This window comes from Thamnophis sirtalis, unplaced genomic scaffold, assembly GCF_051295495.1.
Source record: "Thamnophis sirtalis isolate CommonGarterSnake01/CBP01778 unplaced genomic scaffold, rThaSir2_p1.2 scaffold_2, whole genome shotgun sequence".
In the NCBI taxonomy this organism is placed as follows: Eukaryota; Metazoa; Chordata; class Lepidosauria; order Squamata; family Natricidae; genus Thamnophis; species Thamnophis sirtalis.
In genome coordinates this window covers 113,416,417-113,443,317 of record NW_028261382.1, presented here as the reverse complement: position 1 = coordinate 113,443,317, position 26,901 = coordinate 113,416,417, and the positions used below count along the sequence as shown (strand labels likewise).

Below are 26,901 nucleotides of genomic sequence, written 5' to 3'. Positions count from 1 at the left end.
AGAACAATTAATCAGAGGAACGACTTGCCTCCAGAAGTTGCGAATGCTCCAATACTGGAAGTTTTTAAGAAGATGCTGGATAACCATTTGTCTGAAGTGGTCTAGGGTTTCCTGCCTAAGCAGGGGATTGGACTAGATGACCTCCAAGGTGGTCCTTTCCAACTTTGTTATTCTATTATGTATCTAATTCTAAACACACGCACATTGGAATTGCCACAAGATCGCTTAACCGCTTCGTCTCTTTTTGCCTCCTCTTAGTTGAGTCGAGCAGCCTTGCAATGCAGCCGGCGTTTCCGGGGGAAGGCGTTCCTTGTAACGCGTCCCCCCAGGACGTTCGGAACCGCACGCGTGGAGCGATGCTTCTTCAACCGACCCCCGTTGCCAGAGACGAGCGGCTTCTTGATCAGGCTTTATCCGGGAAATGCACCTCTTAATCTTTCCCCTTGGCCAGCCAACATCGGGCTTCAATGGCGGAGGCTGTCATGGCCCGCTACGACCCGGTGGTCTCTTCTCGCTCCGTTTGCGTCTATACGAGCTGCTATTGGTAAGGAAGGGTTATCCCTATTATAAAACCTAGGAGCGATCGCCGTTATAGTTCCAGAAAATCTTACTAGGGCAGCCGATGTCAGTCTACCAAAATTTCCTCTAGCTTTCCAAACAATCCGGAAGCATTTTTGAAAGAACATTTTGATTTATTAGCTGCTGATAAATAGATGCAGAATGAATGACACAACACATTGCAATTAGTCATTGTACTATATACACAAGGAACCCATTTAATCAAATTGATGTTACATCTCCAAAGCTAGCCTTCGCTTTTCCTCCATGTTTCAAGTCCTGTTTATTTTCCTTAATGGAAATTTAATTTTGGGGTATCTCTGGTAAAAAGGTATTGTATACAAAATGTACCCTGGCAGAATTAAACACTGATTCCAGGTAATTTTGGACCATTTGTACAATTGTGTAAAAGAGAGAATGAATTGAATAAAACGTGGGAATACATAATAACCTTGAACAATTAAGATTTTAGTACCAGAAAAGAACAGAAACTTAAAAGTATGTGAGCTCGTGTTTTTATTTCTCTACAGTGAAGAAAATATCTGGAAACTTTGTGAACATATCCGAAGCAAGAATCAATACCCTTTAGAAGAATTTTATGCTGTTTTCATTTCCAATGACAGAAGGATGGTAAGTTGGGATGTGGCGGTAGAGCAAACAAAAACCAACTGCCGTAAATGTCAGGATCAAAGCTGTTCTACTTGGTTTGGGGCTTCAGATTCCCCTTATCCCATTGCTGACAATTCTAATAGCCTAATAAGAACCATTTTGGTCTAACAGTTAAAATTACCGTATTTTTCAGACTATAAGATGCACCTTTTTTCCTCAAAAAGGAAGCTGAAAATCTGGGTGTGTCTTATACATCGAATACAGCATTCTTTTGCCTCCCGAAGCCCCGCACCCTTCACCAAAATGGCTGTGCATAGCCTTATGGAGGTTTTCAGAGAGCTCCTGGGGGCTGGGGAGGACAGAAATGAGCAAAAAATGGGCTGTTTTTGCCCCCCCATCCCCCAGCAGCACTCTATAAACCTCCATAAGACTATGCATGGATTTTTTTTGACAAAAAACGGGCTGTTTTTTGCTTGTTTTTTGTCGTCGTCCCCCCCCAGAAGCACTCTGCAAGCCCCCCCAAGGCTATTCATGCCTTTTTTTTTAGAAAAAACGAGCCCGTTTTTGTGAAAAACGGGCTGTTTTGGGGAGGTCTCTCTCTCTCTCTCTCTCTCTCCCTCCTCCTACCTATTGTATTTCTCTCTCCCTCTATCTACCTACCTACTTACCTACTCTCTCTCCTTATCTACTGTATTTCTCTCTCTCTCCCTCTATCTATCTACTTACCTACTCTCTCTCCCTACCTATCTACTGTATTGCTCACGCTCTATTTCTTTCTCTCTATCCCTCTACCTACCTACCTATACCCTCTCTCTCCCCCCCTACCTACCTACTATATTTCTCTCTCTTTCTCTCCCTCTCTACCCCTTTATCTACCTACCTACATTTTAAAAAAATTTGCCTCTTCAAAACCTTGGTGCATCTTATACTCCGAAAAATAGGGGAGGTGGCTAGAAAATCAGAGACTATGAATTCCAGTGCAGTCACACTCAGCCCAACTCATCTCACAGGGTTATTGTGGGGAAAATAGGAAGGTGTGTTGGATATGATCATCTCATTGAGTTATTTGTAAAAATAATAGGATACAGATGAATTAAATAAGAAATAACTGCTTTGCTTAGAAGCAGAAATATTGCTTCCAGTTGTGATCATTAAAACAAATGTACTTTCTCAATCCAACAAGGAGAATAAAACACACGGCGTCGGCGTCTTCTTATATTTCTATTTTATCAACTGTAGCTTGTGTTCTTAAAATTCCCAAAGTTTTAAGAGTGGGTTGATGCTGCAGTACAGGTAATTTGCAACTTACAATCCTAATCCAGAGGTAGTGATACAGTTGAGGTATTCATCTTAGCCAGCAGGGCGGCATGTTGCATGAACTCACTAACCTAGTTAATCCTGGGGCTGGAGAGGCACAGTTCTAAGCCCAAACTGTACCTGAATAGTTTGAGTCCAACTATCTTTCCTGGTCTGCCATGCTTTACACACTGGAAGATTCAGTCAGTCCTCCAAAGAAATGAGGTGGTGGTGTTGATCAGCCATTAATGTAATTTACTCTACCCCTACAGAAGCCTGCCAGTCACATGACACAGTTCCCCAAAACACAACTTTTTAGCATACTGCTGACATAGCCAATAGGAAAGGGACATTGATGTAACAAAGCTTGGCAAAACTGTTTTGCAACAATAGGTCATATGTTGAACTGTTGGTGTTTCCCCAGGTGGAAATTATTGACCCAGCTAGTGTGCCTGTGTATGTCTAGAGCCATTAACTACCTAGTTAATTATTCACTTAGCTAACTATGTAAATAGAATCCAATGTAGCAGAATAAATGGTTGGAGAAAGGTCAAGTCAAAATCTTTGAAAGGGAAAAAGGGCTTTGTTATTATTACTGTGTTGTTTGAACAATGCAATCTGTTCAAACAATGCATATATATATATATATATATATATATATATATATATATATATATATATATATATATATATATATATATATATATATATATATATATATATATATCGCTCTTTGTGTTTGTGTGTGTGTTTGTGTGTGTGTTTTCCAGCATAACTCTGGAACTCAAGAAAAGGATAGATGACTTATTCCCTGGAAACAAATACTGTTGGGTTAAGACACTCCTAACACCCCTGGGGTGGGGGGTGTTCTGTTAAGATCCAGCCTGTTGTGCCTTAAAATGGCTTCAACTGTACTGCCATAAAATGGCTTCTACTATATAGCGCAGTGGAGTTGCCATGGTAACAGCTTCACAGTATTCCACAAGCGTGCTCCCTCTGGTAAGGGGAAAAATCCAACATTATAAATTACGTTTGGTCCAGGAGTATTTTTGAGGACAAATATATGGATTAGGATAAATAAATACCCAAGCAATGCTGGGTTATCAGCTAGAATTTTATACAATGGAAGCAGGCAGAGAGGAGTTGTAGAAGGAACAGTTGGGAAATATGTGCTGGACATAAGAAAAGGATAGGCATTTATTTAGATGTCATGTTTTTGGAGGGAAAACTACTGAGCTTATGATGCTAGAAAAAGAATTTGTGTAATAGATGTTATAGCCACAAAAAGTACCCTTGAGTATTTACATGGCATTTGTTTAAAATGTATTAGCTATTAGTTGATGGGAGTCTTAGACGTTAAATTATTTTAACTATGATCTTTTATAACCTGCAGGTGCCACTTTGGAAGCAGCAGGCAGGATGTGAGGATCAGCCTGTGATCTGGGTGAACAAATCTACATTTTCTTTGCACCCTTTCCCATTGCCCCTACCATGCAATTGTTTTTCTAAAAGTATCTTTGACAACCAGATCAGTGAAATGCGCTCAGTCCAATGCAACCCAATGGGATTTTAAAATGTTTCTTCAGCCAGTATGGTAGTTTTATTTATTTATTTATGCAAATACATGGACATAGTGGTTCAAATATTAATGTCCAGTCCACACAACCATTCAAGGACAGGGTGGCCTATATACGTTGCCATGTATTTAGTGAGCCAGGAGTTCTACTAAGATGTCTGGCTGCCAACTCTTGTTAACTGCCAATTCTTCAATGTAGCCTGGCTGCCAATTGTTGCTAGTCGTTTGATTCACACTATCATGTTATCCAGGGTGCAACACAAGGAGGTGAACTACCATCACACCCCAGTATGGTGGATAAGTTGGTGGATCCAAGAGTAGAGATACCAAGATCTAGTCCTGTGATGGAGGCAGAGGTGGCACGCAGAGCCCTCTCTGTGGACACGCACGCCATCACCAGCTGCTCTTCTGGTTTCTGGCACGCGCCTGCACGCCAGCCAGCTGTTCTTCACGAGTACCAGAAACGCAAAAACTGGTGCATGCATGCACACTGGCCAGATGGTTTTCAGGTTTCCGGTGTGTGTGTGTGTGTGCGCATGCGTGCTCTCTCTCCAGTTTGGGGACTCAGTGCCGAAAAGGTTTGCCATCACTGTTCTAGTCTATACTCAACCGTAGATATTTCTTGGCGACTTTGGGCCAGTCATTCTGGCTCAGCCAACCTATATCACAAGGTCGTTGTTTGGGGGCAAATGGGAAGAAGGAGCACTGTGCATGCTACCTTGAAGTCCTAAACAAAGCGCAGGAGATACATCTGGTGAACAACAACGTCCTCTGGATGAGTCGAATTTGAAGTCCCATCATTTTCAGCTATTCTGTTTGGGTGATCAGATTGTAGATTAATGTGGTGAGTTATGAACAGGTTTTTAAAATAGGAGTTCATTCCTTAAACCAGCTGTATATGTTAAACTAGGAATGTGCTTCCTGGTTTGTTTACATTAGAAAATCACCAAAACTAAACGGCTGCCAAACTTTGTTTTGATGTTGATATATTCCTGATTAATTCTAAAACAATTTTACCAATTTGAATGAACAATTTAAACAGACATTTTTGGTGTACTTGTTTTCCTGTGCAAATTGTCACATGCAACTCTTAACTCTCATACATATTTTAGCTATATTTGACTTTTTAGCTTAAATCCAGAAGCCGCTTTGTACCAGGACAATGACAAAATGCTCAAATCATGCATGCTAAACTCTTTAGAATGATCCATCCTATGATTCAACTGGCTAGCATTCTTGTACACCAGAGCTAAGAAGGAACCCAATAACTAAAACCGAATAAATCATATATAACATATTGTTGAATTGGGTTTTACATGTAGCGGCTTATCCTTTTTCCACCTTCCTCTGTAACCATCACAGGTTCTCATTCTCCATCTTTTCTTTTCAGGATTACCATGTTATTTTGTTACATGTGTCGAAGGGAGACCAGAACTATATCTATGATCTTGATACTGTCCTACCTTTTCCATGCCCCTTTGGCACTTACATTGAAGAGGCTTTCAAATCGGACAGCATTATTGACGCTGAATTTCGAAGGTGGGGATATCAATCACAAACCTTCCCAGCACAGCTTTAACAGCAGTAAGGCTTGGGTGTGCCAAAGTTAGACTGATCTGTTACAGTTCATAATTTGAGATTCTTATTGCTTCAGCCTGGAGAAGCGGAAAACTCTCTAGGACCATAAAAATAAATTTCAGCTGCAGAGTTCTATTAATCTGTTAATGGAGTCTGTATGAAGTAATCAAATCTTATTGCACTAATGCCAAGAATACATCCGAAGAAATGAATAGCACAATTTGTTTAAGCCTTCATTTTGCTTTAAGTCCAGAATATAAAATGATGCCATTTGTATCTATTCCATAAGTTGTCTTCAATAGCATTTATTACACTTGGTTGAAATCTTACAATCTGTAACCTAGAAGTAAGTCCCAGTGAGTCTCTAGCTGGAATTGTATCAAGACCATTGCTTACTTAATCAAACGGGTAGTCGAGGTGGCGCAGTGGTTAAGAGTGCCATACTTCAGGCTACTTCAGCTGACTGCTAGCTGCAGTTCAAATCTCACTGGCTCAAGGTTGACTCAACCTTCCATCCTTCCGAGGTGGGTAAAACGAGGACCCAGATTGTTGGGGGCAATAGGTTGACTCTGTAAACCGCTTAGAGAGGGCTGTAAAAGCACTGTGAAGCAGTATATAAGTCTAAGTGCTATTGGTATTACTTGTCCTTGACTTGCAACTGGCCACTTAGCTACTGTTGAAAGTTAACTACAGGCTCCCCAAAAGCTACTAACGACCTAGTTTCAAAGTTCCAGTGGCTGCACCACCCTGGCAGTCATTCACCATTATGACAGACATCAGGGATGCTGTAGTGCAGGTAGTCCTCGACTTATAACAGTTCCCTTAAGCGACTATTCAAAGTTACAGTGGCATTTTAAAAAAAAAGGAACTTATGGCCCATTTTTTACACTTACAACCACTGCAGCATCCCCATGGTCATATGATCAAAATTCGGATGCTTGGCAACTGACTCATATTTCCAACAGTTGCAGTGTCCCTGGGTCATGTGATTCCCTTTTGCAACCTCCTGATAGGCAAAGTCAGTGGGGAAGCACTGACATTCACTTAACAACTGTGTTACTGTGTTATATGAGTGGTGGTGGCGCAGTGGTTAAGAGTGCAGTACTGCAGGCTCCTTCTGCTGATCACTGGCTGCCAGCAGTTTGGCAGATGGAATCTCACCAGGCTCAAGGTTGATTCAGCCTTCCATCCCTTCCGAGGTGGATAAAATGCAGACCCAGGTTTTGGGGGGCAATTATGCTGAGTCTGTAAACCGCTTGGAGAGGGCTGTAAAAGCACTGTGAACCAATATACAAGCCTGAGTGTCATTGCTATTAACTTAACACCTGCAGTGATTCATTTAACAACTGTGGCAAGCAAGGTCGTACAATGAGGCAACATTCACTTCACAGGGGTTTCATTTAGCAACAGAAATGGGTTCAATTGTAGTCGTAAGTCAAAGACTTACCAGTACTCACCTCCAGCAAGCAAGGAGAGATCAGGCCAGCTTGCAAGCTGATACAGGATCAGCTTTCTTCCAGACCCAGCCTCACAGCAATCCCATTGCCAAACTTGTATGGGCATCCCAGGACTCTCCCATCCCTGAAGCCTCCTGTGCTCCATTGAACAATCTTCATATTCACTGAACAAAGGTTATCAGGGAGAGCAGAGAGTGGGATCATTAAGCAAGATATTTCCAATTGACCATCATAATATTGCAGGCACCCCCTGTAAATCGACTGCATTAGCCACCATGTACTCGGTATAAACCAGTGTTGGGGAACCTTTTCAGCACCGAGTGCTGAAATGGGAGCGTGTATGCGTGCCGGCCTCCTGGTCTTCCAGTTTCCAGCGCGCATGCACAAGCAAAGACCAGCTGGCTGGCGTGCATGCACGCACCAGAAACCAGAAGAACAGCTGCCTGCTGGGAAGATGATCTTCCAGCGGTTCAGCACACCCATGCGCACCGGCCAGCTGGTATTCACGCATGCATGCACGCCAGAAACCGGAAGAGCTGCTGCGCATTCGCATCAGGCCGCTTCTCTTCCGATTTCCGGCATTCCTGCACATGTGAAGACCAGCTGGGTGGTGCGCCAGAACCTGGAAGAGCAACAGGCGAGGGCTCGTGTGCCCGGAGAGATGGCTCTGCGTGCCACTTCTGGCACGCGAGCCTTAGGTTCGCCATCACGGGTATAAACTGTGGCTTGTGAGTAGGTACAAATTATGACTTGTGAGTAGGTATAAACTGTGGCTTGTGGATTAACACAACTACTGGACCAACCAAAGCATTTTATAGCTCGGCATAGTTGGCAAATTTATCCAATAGGTTTTTTTTCATAGGTATAGAATTCTTTGTGCTTCACTTTTGGCTTATATGTACATTTAACCTGTAAAATATTTCTGTTTAATGTAAAATGGCAACCATTCATTTAATTAACACAAGGTGAGTCAAATGCTGAACAGCTATTAAATACTTGATTTAGCTGTAGTTGAAGATGCTTGTGGGAACTCGGCCTTCTGCTTTCTGGGATAGGTAATACTGATAGATTATTCTAAATGCATGTCTCCCTTAGGAAAGTCAGATTGGTTCAAGCTGATACGTATCTGAAGAATTTTGCTTCTGACCGATCGCACATGAAAGATGCCAGCGGGAACTGGCGGAAATCTCCTCCCCTATATCCATGTATTGAAACTGCAGGTAAATCGTAAATGTTAGTGTTCTACACCCAGACAACCCTAGATCACCTGTTGATGCTGAGTTTAAATATTGCAGTAAACTGTGGTTTGTTTCTGTCGAATAAGCCTTGTTTGGTTGAATTTGTACAGTGTAAAGTCGTGATGGCGAACCTATGGAACTATATTTGGTGGCACACCAGCCGTCAGCTCCGGCGAGCATTGCGTGCGCTGGCCAGTTGATTTTTTGCTCTTCCAGAGGGCCAGGGAAGACCATTTTCCCCCTCCCCAGGCTTCAGGAAAGCCTCCCGTCCCTGGGTAGAGGTTGTGTGTGCATGCATGAGGGGGATGTCATGTGCAGGTGGCCAGGGAGGATTGAGTGGGCATGCACGCGTGTGATAGAGTGCACACGCACAATTTTGGCATGCTGTAAGAAAAAGGTTCGCCATTGCTGGTGTAAAGCAGTAAGTCTCCAAACTGAGCTTGATTCGTAGGGACTCATGATTAGCTCCAAGACTTGGTGCAGCAAATGCTTTGTATCCAGAACAGTGTTTCTCAACCATGGCAACTTTAAGATGTGTGATGGACTTCAACTCCCAGAATTCCTCAGCCTGCCCGAGAAACACTAATCAGAAGATTCCAAATTCAGAGAGTAGTATTGCATTTTCTTAGTTTAATTCATTTCATTTTTGCAGTTTCATCAACTCGGTTCTTTACTCAGCTACTTCTTTACTCTCTGCTAAAGTTTAGATAACATGGATCAGTCCTGGGCTATTTTCTTCCAAACTCTAAGCTCTTCCCACTTCTGTCATGGTGGCTTAAAGGGCAACAAGAGTCTAGAACATCTGGAGGACTCAATTCCTCCATGGAGCAATGCTAGCTTTGTCATTTGGAAATGAGTCTTGGAAGAAGAAAATTGAAAATGAAAATAGTTGCATATCATGAATACTTAGCCTCTTTTCTGTACTCTAAAGCAGAGAATGTTTTCTCTGCTCCAAAGAACTTAAATAACTTTCAATGCTTTTTTTCTTCTTTTTTTCTTTTTAAGATTACAAGATGAATCTGGATGACTTTATTAGTATGAATCCAAAGGCAGGCTGGGGTTCTGTGCTGAAACTCCCTGATTTTGTGCAAAAATTTGGCAGTCAGACCTATGAAGAAGAATAATGAAGAGTCAAAGTATGTATATAGACTTGCCATGCTATTTGTATATTACCGCTGTTAAAATTGGAATAACGTTAATTGTGTTGCAGCAAATAAACTTAGAAAATAAAGCTTTATTTTTGAATATGTATGACACAAAAGACAAAAGCCAGTTTTGTCTAGTGCAGTGATGGCTAACCTTTTTGCCATTGCATGCTAAAAGAGCCGAGATGGCGCAGTGGTTAAATGCAGCACTGCAGGCTACTTCAGCTGACTGCAGTTCTGCAATTCAGCTGTTCAAATCTCATCGGCTCAGGGTTGACTCAGCCTTCCATCCTTCCGAGGTGGGTAAAATGAGGATCCAGATTGTTGGGGGCAATATGCTGACTCTGTAAACCGCTTAGAGAGGGCTGAAAGCCCTATGAAGCGGTATATAAGTCTAACTGCTATTGCTATTGCTAAAACGGGGGGAACACGGGGGGGGGATGTGCCCTTATGGGGATCATCCATAATTCTATACGGCCTTCCCTCCGCACATGCCTGCGTGACCCCCCAGCACTCCCCCTGCTTTATGGCACGCTGGACCCATTTTTTGTCCTCCCCAGGTTCCAGACCCTTTCTAGGAGCCTGGGGAAGGCGAAAATGGCCTTCCCCAGCCCCCCAGAGGCCGAAAACAGCCTGTTTCCAGACATCTGATGGGCCCAGAAGGCCCAAAAATCAGCTGGCCGGCCCGTGCATGCGCGCCAGAGCTGAGCTCGCATGCCCACCGATATGGCTCTGCATGCCACATGTGGCATAGGTTCACCATCACGGATCAAGTGGCTAGAAACCAGGAGACGATAAATTTTAGTTCTGCCTTAGGCCTGAAAGCTGGCTGGGCAACTTTGGGCCAATCACCAGGAAGCAGTAAATTCTAGTCTCACTTTAGGCATAAAAGCTGGTTGGCTGAGTTTGGGCCAGCCCCTCTCTCTCAGCCCAACCCACCTCATAGGATTGTTGTGAAGAGAAGAGGAGGAAGGAATATTATGTATGTTCACCACCTTGAGTTACTTACAAAGTGATAAAAGCGGGATTAAAAATAAATTCAAACTTACTCTAAGATTACATTTCATTTTTTTATATAATCTAACCACAAAATCTATATATTATAATTTCATTTCTGTCTCACACAAAAAGTCTAAAAGGGTTTCCAATCAGCATTAAGGCTCCTGTCTTTAATCAAAACTGTCAATGTTATCATCTCGGCAAATTCCATCATCTTCGCCATCCATTCTTCATTATGGGTATTGTCAAATCTTTTTGCACTATTACGCATATAAAAGTTTTACTGCTGTTGTCATACAGTTAAAAAAAAAGTTCCCAGAGTTTATTTTCCAATTTTTTTCACAATCAGTCTCAAACATTTCTAGTTTCAGTTGCATATCAATCTTTAATATCTTCTGGATTAAGGATTTGAAACCAAAAAATAGCTTTTTCGAATGTTCACCAAGCATGATTAAAAACGTTTCCAGTTATGAATTTTTGATGTTAAGAGATCCTGGAAACAGGAGAGTTGGGACTAACAGTGGCCTATCACTAGATGTCAGTCTTTACTTCTAGTCTCTCAGTAAAACAAAGCTGTAAGAAAATGTTGGTTTCTTAGGTATCTTTTTTCTCCTCAAGTGGGTAGTTTAATAAGAGCCATAATGATCAACAAACCTCCTTCAGAGGACTTACTGACTTCTTTAGGTATTAGGCACCATCATACGATGTTACACAGGGCGTCGCCACAAAAACCAACATGGCTGGCTTATCATAAGTCTTCAACAATTCCCCTCCCAACAAGAACTCATGATATTTTGAGGTTCTTGCCTGACTCAAGTGAGAACTTAGGCGTAAATCATTTGCATCTCATCAGATAGGGGGGCGTTTAGTACCCACATATAGATGCGTAGATACCATTGCCAGCCACTTTGACTCTCTATGTCCTGGTGAACATCATTTTAATTGGCTGTTGGCTTAGAGCAGGGGCGTCAAACTCGATTTCATTGAGGGCCGCATCAGGGTTGTGTTTGATCTTGGGTGGGGGAGGGACGGGGGGGACGTGGCCAGCTCAACCTCGTGTCAGGGGCGCCTGGGGTGGCCTGAGCACTCTGCCAGCAAAAACCTGCTCCCGACCTCTGTTTTTGGCTACGACAGCTTCCTGCAACCCTCTGCCAGCAGCCCTCCTGAGCTCCGTTTGCACTGGCAAAGCCGGTCCTTGACTGTTTTCAGGGTGGCCCCTTGGGCCAGATCTAAGCACCATGTGGGCCAGATCTGGGCCCCAGGCCTTGAGTTTGACACCCTTGGCTTAGAGTTTGGGTGGATCCCTCTGGTTGGCATGAGCTAATGCGAGTGTCAGGCCTGCAGTTATATCCCTTTTAGGATCTTTGGCCTGCCACACTCTCTCTTATTTCATTATGCTGTTTCATTAGTGTAGTAGTTGGGAGGGGGGAATAGAAAGGAGTAGAATTGTGGAATGTGTTGTTCTCATTCTTTTCTAGAATCCCAAGGTCATCTTTTGTCTCCGCACCTCTGCATATGACCGGAACCAGCTGGGTGGAGTTGCCAGCATGGAAGAAGGAGATTGGATCATGTGATGGATTTGTGGGTGTGGGGACAAGATCATGAACTTTCAACTGGGTGGGAATCCAATGTAACATCCAGAATTGGGATTCCACAGATGTGCTAAGATGTCTGATTTATTAAATTGGAACTTTAAGGATCGTTTTGCCTTGGACTCTGATTTAATTCTACATGATACTTGGAACGCTGACAGGGAGTTGATCTGTTGGGCTTGATGGGTTAGGTAGCAGTGTCTCACTGGCGATAAGCCGAGGAAGATACGGCAGGGGATTAGGAACAGCTCACTGCAGGGAAGATGGTTTTAATGCGTTAGCTCTAGTCTGCATTCCAGTTCCCAAGTTTTTAATGTTGTTGAATCGCTAAGACATGTCCCACCTCTTTGCATCCCTGTGGACCATAGTGCACCTGTCAGACCTGGAAGCCATCTTTTGCATTGGGCCTTCAGGCCTGCCACATTCAGTGCTGTGGGGAAATGGGAGGGGGGAATTATATGGAAGTATGGGAGCTACATAATCATAATAACATTCCTTTCTCAGAGAGTCAAGGACAACTTGCCCTGCACCTGGAGTGGTGTGATTGGGGGGCATGGTGTTGTTTCTAGTCTAATCTTTATTGCCCTGCTTACAGAAACTGTGTCTCTCGTTAACCCTTATTAGATTGTAACAGCTAAGGCGAAGCGCCCATTGACATGAATGATGTTGAATTGGCCACGCCCACATGGTCACATGAACACCGAGCCATGCTTACCCAGCTGGTCATTAGGGCAGAGAACCAGTTGTTAAATTATTTGAATCCCACTACTGCGTGGAGTAGATGTATTCCTTCAATCTGTTCCTGACTCTTGACAGACCTCGCTGGACTCCAGAAGGAGCTTGGAGTTATTCTTGAGGCTCTGATATATAATTTGACTCAGGCCCTGGAATGAAAGTGTGATGATGGTTTGGGATCAGATTGTTTCTGTGTGGCTTCTCCCTCCTCTTGGATCCCAGAGCCCACTGGTTATCCAAGGAACTTCAAGAAATGAAACATGAAAAGAGTTGACTAGTCCAGAGGTCTCCAACTTTGGCAACTTTAAGCCTGGAGGACTTCAATTCCCAGAATTCCCCAGCCAGCTTGCTTGAAGTCCTCCAGGGTTAAAGTTGTCAAGGTTGGAGCCTCCTGGATTAGTGCATTACAGGGAAAAGATAAGTGATCAATATGAATAAGAGCCTTTATTAAGCACTACTTTGTGATTATAACAGGGGGAAATCATTGTTTCTCTGTTCTTACTCTGTCTGATGATTGCCAGGCAATGGCCTTAAATTAAGCCTAACTCTCTTCAGAAAAGGGGCTGGAAGAACATCTACAAGTCCACTGCAGGGAATATTTGAACCATTTGAGAAATAAAATTGGTTGGATCTACTCTTTGTGGGCTCTAGTTGCACCACCAGTCTGGTGAAATTGATTGAAGCACCATCCTACTCAGATATTTGGGACAGTGGTGGGATTCAATTTTTTTTACTATCGGTTCTGTGGGCGCGGTGTGGCTTTCTGGCCGTGGCTTTGTAGCCGTGGCAGGGGAAGGATACTGTGAAATCCCCAAAACAAACAACAACAACAACAATAAAATCCGCATTCCCTCCCCATCCCACTAACCTGCTTTCCAGCTCTGCTCTCCTGTTCAGGGCAACAAAAGAAGATCAGCTGGGAGGCTGCGAAGCAGTGAGGGCGGGGCCAGCCTATTTGCCCGTTCTCCGAACTACTCAAAATTTCCGCTACCGGTTCTCCAGAACCTGTCAGAACTGGCTGAACACCACCTCTGATTTGGGAGCAGTTTAAGCCACTGATCCCAAGTCTCAAGGACAGTTTGATCGCAAGCTGAAAATAGAAATCAGGAGCGTGATGTGGCTGACAAAAGGCAATTTTACACTGCATGGATAGAACAGCGTCCAGATTTGTATTTGTATTTGGTTTATTTGTATGCCACCCTTCTCCAGGAGGGACTCAGGGCGGCGAACAATTCAGGGGGGAAAGGGAACATAAACACAATACACATAATTAAAATACACGAAAATCACACAGCCATACCAGTCGAGAGGGGAGGGGAACTCATCAACCCCAGGCCTGCTGGCACAGCCAGGTTTTCATGGCTTTCCGGAAGGCCTGGAGAGAGGTGAGGGTCCGGATCTCCGCGGGGAGTTCATTCCAAAGGGCCGGAGCTGCTACAGAGAAGGCCCTCCTCCGGGTAGTAGCCAGAAGGCATTGGCTGGTGGACGGAACCCGGAGGAGGCCGACCCTGTGAGATCTAATGGGTCTTTGGGAGGTAATTGGCAGCAGGCGGTCTCTCAAGTACCCAGATCACGGAAAGTACTATTTCAGTTGTAATCTGCATTATTCAGATCTGCTTTAAGTCATGTGTGTGCATTGCAGTTTAACAAAGATTCAGGAAAAACGGACAGTTGCATAGAAGGGCAATAAAGATATCAGGAACTGGAAAATCTTATGAGAAGAGACTGAATGTGTTAATCTTGGGAAAAGACAGTCAAGGGCATTATGACCGATCAAGTTCAGTTGTTTAACAACTCAGATTCTGGGCAAATTTTCGGGAGGAAATCGTAATGTAAGAACAAATCAACAATAGATCCAAAGACCAAGCAAGGCTATGAGTTGTCTGATGGATTTTTACTTACGGTATTAAGAAAATATATATGACTGCCCAACTCACGGTGACTCCAGGCAGTTTACAGAAGTAAAAGCTCAAATAGGTAAAGGTTCTGCTCGTACATAGGTGCTAGTTGTTCCTGACTCTAGTGGGCGGTGGTCATCTCCGTTTCTAAGCCGAAGAGCCAGTGCTGTCCGAAGACGTCTCCGTGGTCATGTGGCCAGCATGACTAAATGCTGAAGGTGCAGGGAGCGCTGTTACCTTCCCACTAAGGTGTCCCCTCTTTTTCTACTTGCATTTTTACATGCTTTCAAACTGCTAGGTTGGCAGAAGCTGGGACAAGTAATGGGAGCTCACTCTGTTACGCAGTGCTAGGGATTCGAACTGCCGACCTTTCTGATCGACAAGTTCAGCGTCTTAGCCCCTGAGCCACCGTGTCCCTCTAAAGGCTCAAAACAAAACTCAATAACCCACTGCAACCCCCTGGTGACAACAGTCAAACAAACCACTTGATGGGCTCTGTATCACCCTGAGACCCCAGGCTCACTGACAAAACCATGTCTTCAAGGCCTTTGGAAAGAGTATCAAGGCCAATCTTACCTCCTTGAGGATTACGTTCCACAAGAAGGGAGCAACCACAGAGAAGGCCCTTCTTGGTTGCACTAAATGGAACTCCTTAAGAGAGGTGACCTCTAAAATATCTACAAGTTCCTTGATCTGGTGTAAATTATTCTATAGTGAATGCTTTAATCTGGACTCCTACCCTGAACAGAGACATAAATGTAGCCTAAGCAGCCCTTTCCAGCTCTACAGTAAAAGAGAGGCATATGTGGTGTTGCAAAATATATATATTTAACATAGCAGTTTCTATGCGCTAAACTTGGAATAATTTACAGGGGAATATTTAATGTGACTCGTCTTGGATCAGCATATGTTGCCTGTTCCAGTCTTTTGGCTTTCTTTTTATTTTTGTAGCTTCTCCACAGTTCCCAAATAAATCTCAGAAGCAAATCCAAGTTTGTTTCGTAGTTGGTTTTCTTCTTGCCAATGTTTTATGAGCAAACTCAATAACTTTTAAGTGTTTTTGACATTAGCCGAGTAATGAAACATCTCAGGAAGAAAACCTAGTTCTGCAAATGCCTGATAGTTCAACCTTTAGCATTTTTAAAACTGCATTATAACTTATATTCCACCTTCTTTGCACAACTCAAGGCCATGTACAGAATGTGCCCAGTGCCTATATTCCTACAAAAGCAGCCTTATGGTGTGAGTTGGGCTGGGAGCAGAGGTGGGTTCCTACCAGTTCGCACCTATTCAGTAGAACCGGTTCGTCAAATCTACCGAACCGGTTAGAAGAGGTTCCACCAGTGGACCCGGAAAGCAGGCCACACCTACAGGAGAGGTTCCAAATTTTTTTGAAACCCACCACTGGTCCTTGGATATGATTATTCTACACTATCATGCTCATATTGATAAAACTCAGTGCCTCTGTGAAAGGTAAGGATGACTACTGCGTTTGTGGTGCAATCAGAACATTGCGCGTGTTGAAGTTGTTTTAACGCAAACCAAAGATGCCTTTTAAAAAACAAGTTTACATCCTATTCTTATGCATGTGTGAGGTGATTTAAGGTGGTTCTGACAAGTGTCGTCGGCATCTTCATATCCGGTCACATGGGCGGCAAGCCACTCCCATCCGGTCACATGGGCGGAAAGCCACTCCCACAAAGGAGGCCACACCCACAGAGTAGGTTCGAACAATTTTTGAAACCCACCACTGGCTGGGAGTGATTGGCTCAAGATCACCCAAACAGCTTTCCTGTCCAAGGTGGGACTAGAATTCTCAGTCTCCCGGTGATTGGCCCAAAGTCACACAGCCAGCTTTCATGACTAAAGTCAGACTAGAACTCACAATCTCCTGGTGATTGGCCCAAAGTCACACAGCCAGCTTTCATGACTAAAGTCAGACTAGAACTCACAATCTCCTGGTGATTGGCCCAAAGTCACACAGCCAGCTTTCATGACTAAGGTAGGAGAAGAATTTGTGTCCTCCTGGGTTCTCATCCAACTCCTTAACTACTACCATAAACTGGCTGTCAAAAATGATTTATGTTTCTCTGTTCCCTATAAGGGTTGACGTGCTGTGTATATTCTCTTTCCAATATAGCTTATTTCTTTGTTCTCTCTGCCATCCACCCCATCCACAGTGATTGCCAGGCACCTCCACAAACTAGTGTAAATTTTGGGTTATACCAGTGGTTACCATTTTAACCACCGAGTCAGAAATCATGCTTTTCAATGTGCAAGGCTTGTGGCAAAATAAAAATCTTGTGGTTGTGATTCAGTTCCAAAAGGTTGCTCTTTTGGTGAAATAATTGTCTACCAGAGAAAGGTGAAATCTCTGAAATTTCAACAGGAGCAGGTGGCTTTGATAATACAAAATGCAAAATGTATTGCATTGCAAAATATAGTTGTTGAGCTACAATAGGTGATGCATATATTGTTTCCCTGAGGTAGATACATCAAAGATGTATAATTTAACTCCAATGTTTTTCTTCCAAAGAAGAAAGAAATATATTGTGGGCTTAGTGGGGAATCTTTCTAAAAATCTGGCTTTGTCTTCACAAACCTGATTTCCCTCCATTCGCTGAGTAATGATTGTTACTGTTTTAACATTTCAAAATCTTCAAGTTGAAATGGAGCCTTTACATTTTTTTTTCAAATGCTGTTTTTGTTTCTGACTCTCTGACATTATGGCTAGTCATGTGTGTTAAGGTTCTTTTCCAGGTTTAGAGATTTAAATCAGAGGTGGCCAACTATGACAACTTTATGACCTGTCGACTTCAACTCCCAGAATTCAATAGGGCTGGCTCAGGAATTCTGGGAGTTGAAGTCCACAGGATGTAAAATGGCTATAGTTGCCAATCCTGGTTTTTAGCTTGCAGTTTTGGAAGTCTTAAGCTGTTTTGAAGGGAAACATGTGACCTTTTTTGCAAATGAAATAAAGATCAAGAAATTTATTGATTCAGCAAGAGTAACCTGCCTCTCTTGAGTTTGGAATTCTTTATTTACTTATTCAAGATAAAATCAGATAGTGTTCAGACACAGAGAAACTATTTCATTTCTGGGTAGATGGGAAGGATTCCATCAGAACAAGATTTTTGTACTACATCCAAGGTGGAATTTGCAGCTGAATATTTTTAGGAGGATAGAAGTAAGCAGTCATTCTTAATCCATACTAAACAAACCATGCCCTGTTTGTCATTATATCAAAAATATTTCCTTATCTGAACTGAGAAACAGAATGACCAAGATATGTCAATAAAGACTCAGACATTCAGGCCAAAGGTGTCTAAAGATTGAATCATAACAACTGAACCAAACTTGGTTAATCTGAGACATTTCGTTATTCATCCAACGAAATTGACTGATTGTTTTGACCGAGGCTTCCCAAGAGCATGAAGCAAACTCCTTGTTCTGACAAAAAACCCTTTTATTAATTTACTGCTCAGTCACATCCAGCAAAGTCTTTCAAGGGAGGATTTACAGTCACAGATCTTATCTGGCTTGGAGAGCTGAGAGGCTGATATCTGCAAAACCTGGCAAGGAGTCTTGGAGAATGACGAACCAATTAAGCGAACTAATTGTCTCCTGTAAACTCCACTCCCCTTTCACTCTTCTTTTGTTTCCTCTGGGAGGGGCCATTCATTGTCTACCTGTGGCCTTACTCCCAAGTCGACCCCTGTTCTTTAGCTCTTCCCTTCGTCTGGCAACTCTGCACATGCGCACACTGGGAACAGGCTCCAGCTGGTCATCTGCCTCACTGATGTCTGACTCAGATAACTGACATACAGCTCTGCCCCCCCCCCTCTGCCTCCGACACAGAGCCCTCATCAGAGCCTTCCCCAGACTTCAGGACTGGCCCATGTTCCTCCCCAACCTCCTCATTGTCCGAATCTGCTGCCAGCTCTGTTGGCTGCTGGTGGGCCACACTGACGAAGCTGCTTGGATGAGCAATGAAATGTCTCAGATCAACCAAGTTGGGTCCAATTGCCATGATTCAACCTTCTGTCAGGGAAATAATTTCTACTTTGGAAACGATTCGCCCTCGAGTCATACTACCTGTTCTGCTGATAATCAGGCTGACTGGGACGGAAGGAGGATCGTCGGCAGGAGAAAGCCGGCTGGTTCTCCTGTCGCTTTTTGGGAGTGGGGAATACTTGCTTTTTCTCCTTGTTCTCCACTAAAATGGGATCCAAGGACTCCCCAAAAAGAGACCCTCCCCCATAAGGAGCAGACGCCAGATGAAATTTAGATTTGTTGTCTGCTTGCCAGTTCCTGAGTCAGAGGAGGCGCCTGGAAGCCACAGAAGCAGACAACTCTCGTGAAGCGAACTTGACGGAGTCAAGTGTAGCATCTGCTGAGAATTGCGTTGTAGCAATAATCTTGCTAAGATCTTTCAGGGTGCGAGCATCCTCAGGTGGTGTGCGCTCCTCCAGTTGCTGCAACCATAACAGTTGTTCTATTAAAAAAGGAAGCCGCTGCTGCTGGCTTAATTGCCCATTCCAGTGGTAGCACCTCCCGTTCCCATCATTAGAATCGACGTTCAGGTAAGTACCAATGTTCATTTGGTCCAGTTGCCATGATTCAACCTTTAGACAGAGTGACCAAAAGTGGACAAAAAAGCAGTGAGTACTCCCAACTTTCTGCCAGCTTCCCCAATGAAATAAATTGAATAAATATAACAAAATTGATCTTCCAAGCTTGGACAACACACTCAATATCCCAGGCAGATGTGCAAAATCTTGGAAGTTACATTCCATCATCTCTGGAGGCCACTAAACCGAGAAGGCTGCTGTATACACTCAATAATTATTCTGCATCTTCATTTCTGAAAATTATAGTGACATGTTTGTGTTTTCCTATAAAAAAAAATAGGGAGAAGTGTAATGAATGCCACCTTTCTGACATTGTGAAACCAGAAGAAGCTAAAGCAATAGAAATGCCAGTCTTTTAAATCTTATCAATATTTTATTCATAATTTCAGTGTCAAAAAGAGTTTACAAAAAGGAAAGAAAATAATTGCTACTTGTACCAAGCAGTTGTCGAATAGTGAACATGCAAGAAAAAGAATGTGCAAAATTTATACAGAAGGATTTTCAGTAGCCTGAAAAAAGGCTGCACAAAAGGATTTTTAAAATTACATAATGAGGTGGGTCTTTTTTTATCGTTATCACTCCTGTATGTTATTTCAATTTTAAAAACCCTCTTAAACAAATATACAAATATAGGCAGATATATATATATATACATATTAGAATCTAAAATGAAAACTTGCAAAAATTACAAAATACAGTAAAAGGTGATTTAATGGACCATTGGGAGGAGTGTGCCTATTAAATCTGAATTTGCCTCATTTGCATAACTAAAGTAGGATAATTTGCAGTAAAACCTTAAATTATTTGACATATCCTCTGCTAACTGGACAAAATGGATATTAATCTGTTAAATGAGAGTGAAATCTAATAGAAACCCAGTATTTGTGCATTGTATTCAAAGTATAAATTTAAACCAAGATCCATTAATTTATGGCATTACTGTTACTCGTTTTGGAACTGAATTCCTGATATTATGTACAGCAAAATTTGTAATATTTGTCAAGACTGTGTGTGAGTCAAGGCTTTAAGTTATTGTTGATTTAACCATGGTTTGTTAGCCAAGCCACAAATGACTAACTTCATGTATCCTGATACACTGTAATCTACAATTTACAACCCTTTCGTGGCTGGATTCTTGAAACTAAGATCACTGATTACCACAAGAAGTGATATAATAGCTTAGCCTGGCGTTTCTCAACCGTTACAACTTTAAGAAGTGCAGAGTTCAGAAATTCTGGGAGTTGAAGTCCATACCTCTTAAAAGTTGCTGATGTTGGCTTAGCCTAATGCCTGAAATTGTAGAAGCAGAATATAAGTTTGGTATAGGAGAATCTTCTCTATTAAATTTCTTCAAGAAAGAGAAATAAATTACATAATAGCGTGGATGAGTAAACTCTGGCAATAGAGTAATCTTCCTTGCTCTTCAAATATTGTGGATCCTACAGTATTTATAACGGTATTTATAAGAAGATCACTGACAACAGTATTTATGTGATAGGATCTAACCCAAGATTCCAGAAAGGTCCTTTTAGAATACATTTCCTGCAGATTTCCCCAGCTCTGATCTAACCACCATCTATTTTTTAATCTCAATCTGTTTAAAAAAAGGATAAATAAAGAATAATTTAAACAGGAGGATGGAAGAACTGGGGTAAAAAAAATATTTCAAGGGTCTTTCCGATGTACCATCTGGTTCCTACCACAGAATACGAGTGAACATAAAATACTAACAAAACAACAAAGCCATTTCGGAAGACAGATACAGGTAGTCTTCGACTTATTACCACAATTGAGTGCAAAATTTCTGTCACTAAGCGAGGCATTTGTTAAGTGAGTTTTGCCCCATTTTACAACCTTTCTTGCCACAGTTCTTAAGGGAACCACTGCAGTTGTCAAAGTTAGTTGAGTGAATCCAGCTTCCCCATTGTTTCTCAGAATGTTGCAAAAGGAGATCACATGACCCTGGGACACTGCAACCGTCATAGATATGAGTCAGTTGCCAAATGTCTGAAATTTAATCACATGACCCTGGGGATGCTGCAATGGTCGTTAAGTGTGAAAAACGATCATCAGTCACTTTTTTCAGTCCTGTTGTTAACTTTGAATGCGCATTACACCAACTGTTGTAAATCGAGAACTACCTGTATTAAGTTCAGCATTGTAAGAGTAAACATTACAAGATTTCCAGGTCCAAATTTTTGTGGAATAAAGCTCGAATGCTGAAAACACACGCTTTTGGAGAAAGTTGGGAAACGATGATCAAATCTGTGATTGCACTTGTGGCGCATTTCTATGCAAGAGAACAATTAGAGCTTCTGCCAAGAAGAAAATTGTAGCCATCATTTTCATGGTTGGTTTTACCAGTTTTAATGTGGCTCATTGGTTTCTGGGCTTAGTTGCACTGATTTTGTGTTATTTTGTATCCTGCGTGGGGATAGTTTATAAATATCTCCAAAGTTTTGGATTATGGAAATGGGAAAAACCTGGAATTGCAACAGTTGTTAGCCATTAAATGTTTGCAAAGATATAGAAGATACAGAATCTGCTATAAATTATAATGCAAAAGTATTTTATCTGGCAAGTGTTTGAATTTGCTTCCAGATTTTTTTCCAGATTCCTATTCCTTATCCTCCTCAAAATAGTTTTATACCTTTTATCACAAAAAAGATTCCAGAGTGGTTCACGATAATATAAAAAAAAATAATTACAAAACCAAAACACAAAACAGATAATATGTTGATGGTGTCTTAATAGATGTCTAATTAAAAAAAAACCCAGTGCAGCTAATTCTCTTTTTTTTTTCTGCTGACCTGGATACTTTTATGGAAAGGAAAAAGACAAGTAACAGTGAAAAGGTTTGAAGCGAACATTTTGCATTTTGTACATTATAGCAGAATTTTAGATTGCCAAACCTTAAAACAAAGAATCATGGTAGGTGAAATAGATAGGACACTTTGAAGTCATAAAAGCTTCATATTGACAGCAGGACAGTATTTCTGCCAACAATTTAGCCAACAAGGGTAACTGTTTTCACAAAGCACGGCAAGATTTTGTGTCGAACTCTGCAGAGCTGCTAAAATGAACCATCAACAGGTTGCTGAGAAAAATGTGTCAAGTCTGTTCTCCCTTTTGTAGTGCGTGAATAGGAGCCAAAGAAATATCAAAGAAATACCAAGATTTCATAGATACTTTACTGCACTTGGAAGATTTCAGGCCTGTTTCAAAAAAAGGCAAGCAGGACGTGTCTCTTTGTGTGTTTATGTATTTGTAGGGAAGGTTAGCTAAATGCAGAGTAATTTTTTTGAAAGTAAGTGATACAGTAAATAAAAATGGCTTCACACAAACATATCTACACTTTAAACACACTTTAAAATCCCATTTCCCACGAGCATCTGCAGGAACTTGTAGTAATAGCAGTTTTGTCTTGCCATAACTTTTTGCAAACTTTTACAAAAGGGTTGGGCCTTGTCTCATAAGATTGCAATATTGCTTTCATCCATTTTGCACCCTTCTTGCAGATGACCACTAAGACTTTCTGATTCTTTTTCAATTCTCATTTGCATCTAATCATCTCCCAATCATAAAACCTTTTCCTCAACATTTGATACTCCTTTCTTCACCCCAATGGGGCTTTCTTTCTGACTCAGCCTATCTATTAAACACATGAGTTTCCTATTCACTCACAAGTAGTCCTTGTTTAGTGACCACAATTGGGATCGGCAACTAGCTTGTTAAGCGAGGCAGTCACAATAAGCGAAACTGTGACTGTTTACAACCACAGTGAAGAGCAGAAGTTCCGCTGCTAAGCAGGGCAGTTGTTCAGTGAGCCACGCTCACTTTTTTTTTGCCATGGTAGGTAAGCAAATCGTTGCAGTTGTTAAGTGAATCACGTGGTTGTTAAGCGAATCTGGTTTCCTCTATTGATTTTGCTTATTGGAAACTAGCTGGGAAGGTTGCAAATGGCAGTCACAAGACCCCAGGATTCCACAACCGTCGTAAATAAATGCCAGTTGCCAGGCGCCAAAATTTTGATCATGTGATCAGAAGGATATTGTGAGAAGTTTTAAGCGCTACAAAAGGGTCGCTGTTGTACCTTTGTCACTAAACAGATGATTGTAAGTCAAGAACTACCTGTATTCCAGTCTGACTTCCTATTTTCCTGACCACATTAGTGCCTCAAACCCTCAACCTTTGATGCAAAGACCATGCCCAAATGGGAATTTTTCCTACTATACAGTGGGAATGCCTCAAGGACTAAGGTAATGTCTTAGTAATTCAGACACTCTTTCTCAGCTATAATGAAATCTGAATTTGAGACTAGAAATGTCATTATCATGTTTTCCCCAAAATAAGACCTCTCCGGATAATAAGCCCAATCGGGTTTTTGAGTGCATGCGCTAAAAGAAACCCTCCCCGAAAATATCGCAAGACACCAGCAGTCATGATGTCACCACGCTTGCCTCCTGCACCCCAAAAACAACAGGACCTCCCTGAAAATAAGGCCAAGTGCTTATTTCAGGGGTCAAAAGAAAATAAGACCCTGTCTTATTTGGGGGGAAACAAGGTACTTGGATATGTAGCATGCATGTACAGTATCTCTATTTTTTCTTAAAATCAGATATGTCATCTACACTCAGAATTCAAACCCCGTGTTAACCATTAGGAAGAGGCTTCCTAGCTGACTCATCTTTTATCCCGAGAAGGCTCTGGGTATAACCCATGTGGCATTACCAGTTTTAACATCAAATGATACGGAAACTGCCAAACTGGGTTCATGAAATCATAGGATGCCCTCTAAGGATAAGGTGGTTATTCCTGGGTTGCAAAGTGCGCAACGACCAGCAGATGTCAGCAAAGAGTTTAAGAAATGGTGACTCTTTGCTGACATCTAGCGGCTGCTCGTATTTTGTAGCAATCCTCATTGAGAGGTGACCTTACACATTGAAATTGCACAAAGATTCTTGGTGTTTTTTTGTTAAGATAAAGAGTAAACATCTCTGCATTGCACATGAAGTTGACAAATCGAAACATAATGTTTTTAGTAAAAGCTCAACTCAAGTAGTTTATCCAGCTGCCTAAGCCACATAGTCCGCTTTCAATGGTATCCAAGATCGACCTAGGGAAATTTCCAAATTTCCCAGAACTCAGTTACATTTAAATACCACAAAAAACGGCAGCCAGATAAATTAAAGCTTAAGTGTTAACAAAAAGCAGCACCAGGAAAGCTACTATCAACAGTTTCTTTTAAACAACAACAACAACAACTCTTTAGATGACGTACAGATGCTTCATACCACACACTGGTTTATTTGGAAAGCTGTTTCAAGAGGTAGAAACTGGGATATTATTTTATCTGGATTCAGTTCTTTTTTTTTTTAAGAATAAAGGGATATATCATGGTAAATCTCTTTTTTAAAAAAAGTTTTAGGTATAAATATCTTCTGCAAACAAATAAAAAAGCAAAGTTGGGAACCGTTCCAAGTTTTAACCTGACGGTAGCGTGTCATTCCTCCGGCTTTGAAAATCCAGAAGACATTTCCAAATATTTGCAAGGATGACTCTTCTTTGCATTTCCTAAATGGATTGTCCCCGACAGCTTGCACACCAATTCTCACCAAGCTTAATATTTACAAAAATCTTGCCTTTTTACATACGTCCAACTAGGAGGCTATGTTCTCTCCAGAGTCCAAGGCCACGAGATTATGGCTCCTTCTGCCTCCTAAAAGTCTCTGGTCTTCTTCGACTCAGGAACAATCAAGCCGTGTTATTTACAAGCTATGATACAAACTGAACCATCTTGCTCAGCTGCGTAAAGAGTCCCATCGGAACAGTACAACAGGGAGTGAAATTATTTGGGAATTCAGAATCTGAACAAGTTGATAAAGTCTTGCGGCGAAAGAGCAGTCAAGCAGCTTTCGGGGTTGTTAGCCGTACAGGGGTGATCGGTGCCCTACAAAACAAGAACATCAATATCCTTAAAAGTTGTATCTGGTAGTTCTACAAGCACCAGAAGGACAAATAGCACACTAAATGCTCATCAATCAACTCATTCATCGATCATATTAAGGTATGCAAAGTTGGTTTAAATTCACATCCTTTTTAATTTTTTTACCCCTTTATTACTTTATAGGCAGTGAACATACAGGATATCACAGAAGTGAGTACACCCCCTCACATTTTGTAAATATTTAGGTATATCTTTTCATGTGACAACACTGAAGACATGACACTTGGCTACAATGTAAAGTAGTGAGTATACAGCTTGTATAAGAGTGTAAATGTGCTGTCCCCGGTTCCACCACAAAACCGCGTTCGACTAAACCGCGCTCGACTAAACCGCGTAGCTGACGTCATCAACAGCGCGACAGCCTCGCAGAGACAGAAGCACGCTGTAAACGCTAAACCTAAAATTTACCCCTAACCCTAAACCTAACCCCCCTAAACCTAATCCTAACCCTAAACCTAACCCTTAACCTAACCCTAAACCTAACCATTAACCTAACCCTAACCCTTAACCTAACCCTAAACCTAACCCTAAACCTAACCCTTACCTTAAGTTGAATCGGCTTGCTTTCAAAGCGCTATTTAAAGCGCCCTTCTTTCTCCGCGCTCGCTGTTGTCGCCCTGTTGATGACGTCAGCGACGCGGTTTAATTGGGCGCGGCTTAGTCGAGCGCGGTTTTGTCGTGCCATGGCTGTCCCCTCAAAATAACGCAACACTCAGCCATTATGTTTAAACTGCTGGCAACAAAGGTGAGCATAGATCTAAGTGATCATGTCCACATGGGGTCCGAAGTGTCAATATTTTGTGTGGCAGCCATTATTTTCCAGCACTGCCTTAACCTTTTGGGCACAGAGTTCACCAGAGCTTCACAGATTGCCACTGGAGTCCTCTTCCACTCCTCCATGATGACATCACGGAGCTGGTGGATGTTAGAGACCTTGCGTACCTCCACCTTTCATTTCAGGATGCCCCACAGGGTGTACTCTCTTCTGTGACATGCTGTACATACTCCTTCCTCCTCCTATTTTCCCCACAATAACAAACCTGTCAGATGGGTTTGGCTGAGAGTGAGCGACTGGCATAAAGTTCCCAGCCAGCTTTCATGCCTATAGCGGGATTAGAACTCATAGCAGTGGTGGGATTCAAATAATTTAACAACCGGTTCTCTGCCCTGAGGACCAGCTGGCTAGGCGGGGATCAGTGGTCATGTGACTGGGTGGGCGTGGCCAACTCAACATCACTCAGGTCGATGGGGGCTTCGCCTTAGCTGTTATAATGTAACAAGGGTTAACTGGAGAGGCAGTTTTTGCAAGCAGGGTAATAAAGATTAGGCTAGAAACAACACCAGAATGTTTCCTTCCTGCCTTCCTTACAGGATTAGCTCTGTAAGGGGGGGGGGGGGAACAAAATGAGATTTCTTCCAACAACCGGTTCTCCGAACTGCTTAGAAAGTTAAGAACCGGTTCTCCCGAATAGGTGAGAACTGGCTGAATCCCACCACTGACTCATAGTCTCCTGGGGATTGGCCCAAAATCATCCCAGCCGGCTTTCCTGCCTAAGGCGGCAATAGAACTTACAGTCTCCTG

The 26,901-nt window shown here is 42.2% G+C and overlaps 2 protein-coding genes across 2 annotated transcripts in view; one reads left to right on the top strand and one right to left on the bottom strand.

Moving 5' to 3' along the window:
• The first annotated feature begins 320 nt into the window (after nucleotides 1–320).
• On the top strand, nucleotides 321–12,156 carry NTAQ1 (N-terminal glutamine amidase 1). Its single transcript, XM_087706715.1, has 7 exons — nucleotides 321–544; nucleotides 1,089–1,188; nucleotides 3,857–3,907; nucleotides 5,430–5,578; nucleotides 8,170–8,294; nucleotides 9,318–9,448; nucleotides 11,935–12,156. Exons 1-6 carry the CDS (start codon nucleotides 468–470, stop codon nucleotides 9,434–9,436), a joined length of 621 nt encoding a protein of 206 aa, XP_087562841.1. The 5' UTR covers nucleotides 321–467; the 3' UTR covers nucleotides 9,437–9,448; nucleotides 11,935–12,156.
• Nucleotides 12,157–22,079: 9,923 nt separating this feature from the next.
• FBXO32 (F-box protein 32) overlaps nucleotides 22,080–26,901 on the bottom strand; it is a 32,324-nt gene continuing 27,502 nt past the window's right edge. The window contains exon 9 of the mRNA XM_087706714.1: nucleotides 22,080–25,262. Within this exon, the coding sequence (XP_087562840.1) occupies nucleotides 25,173–25,262 (90 nt within the window). The 3' untranslated portion in view covers nucleotides 22,080–25,172. The remainder of the gene's footprint in view (nucleotides 25,263–26,901) is intronic.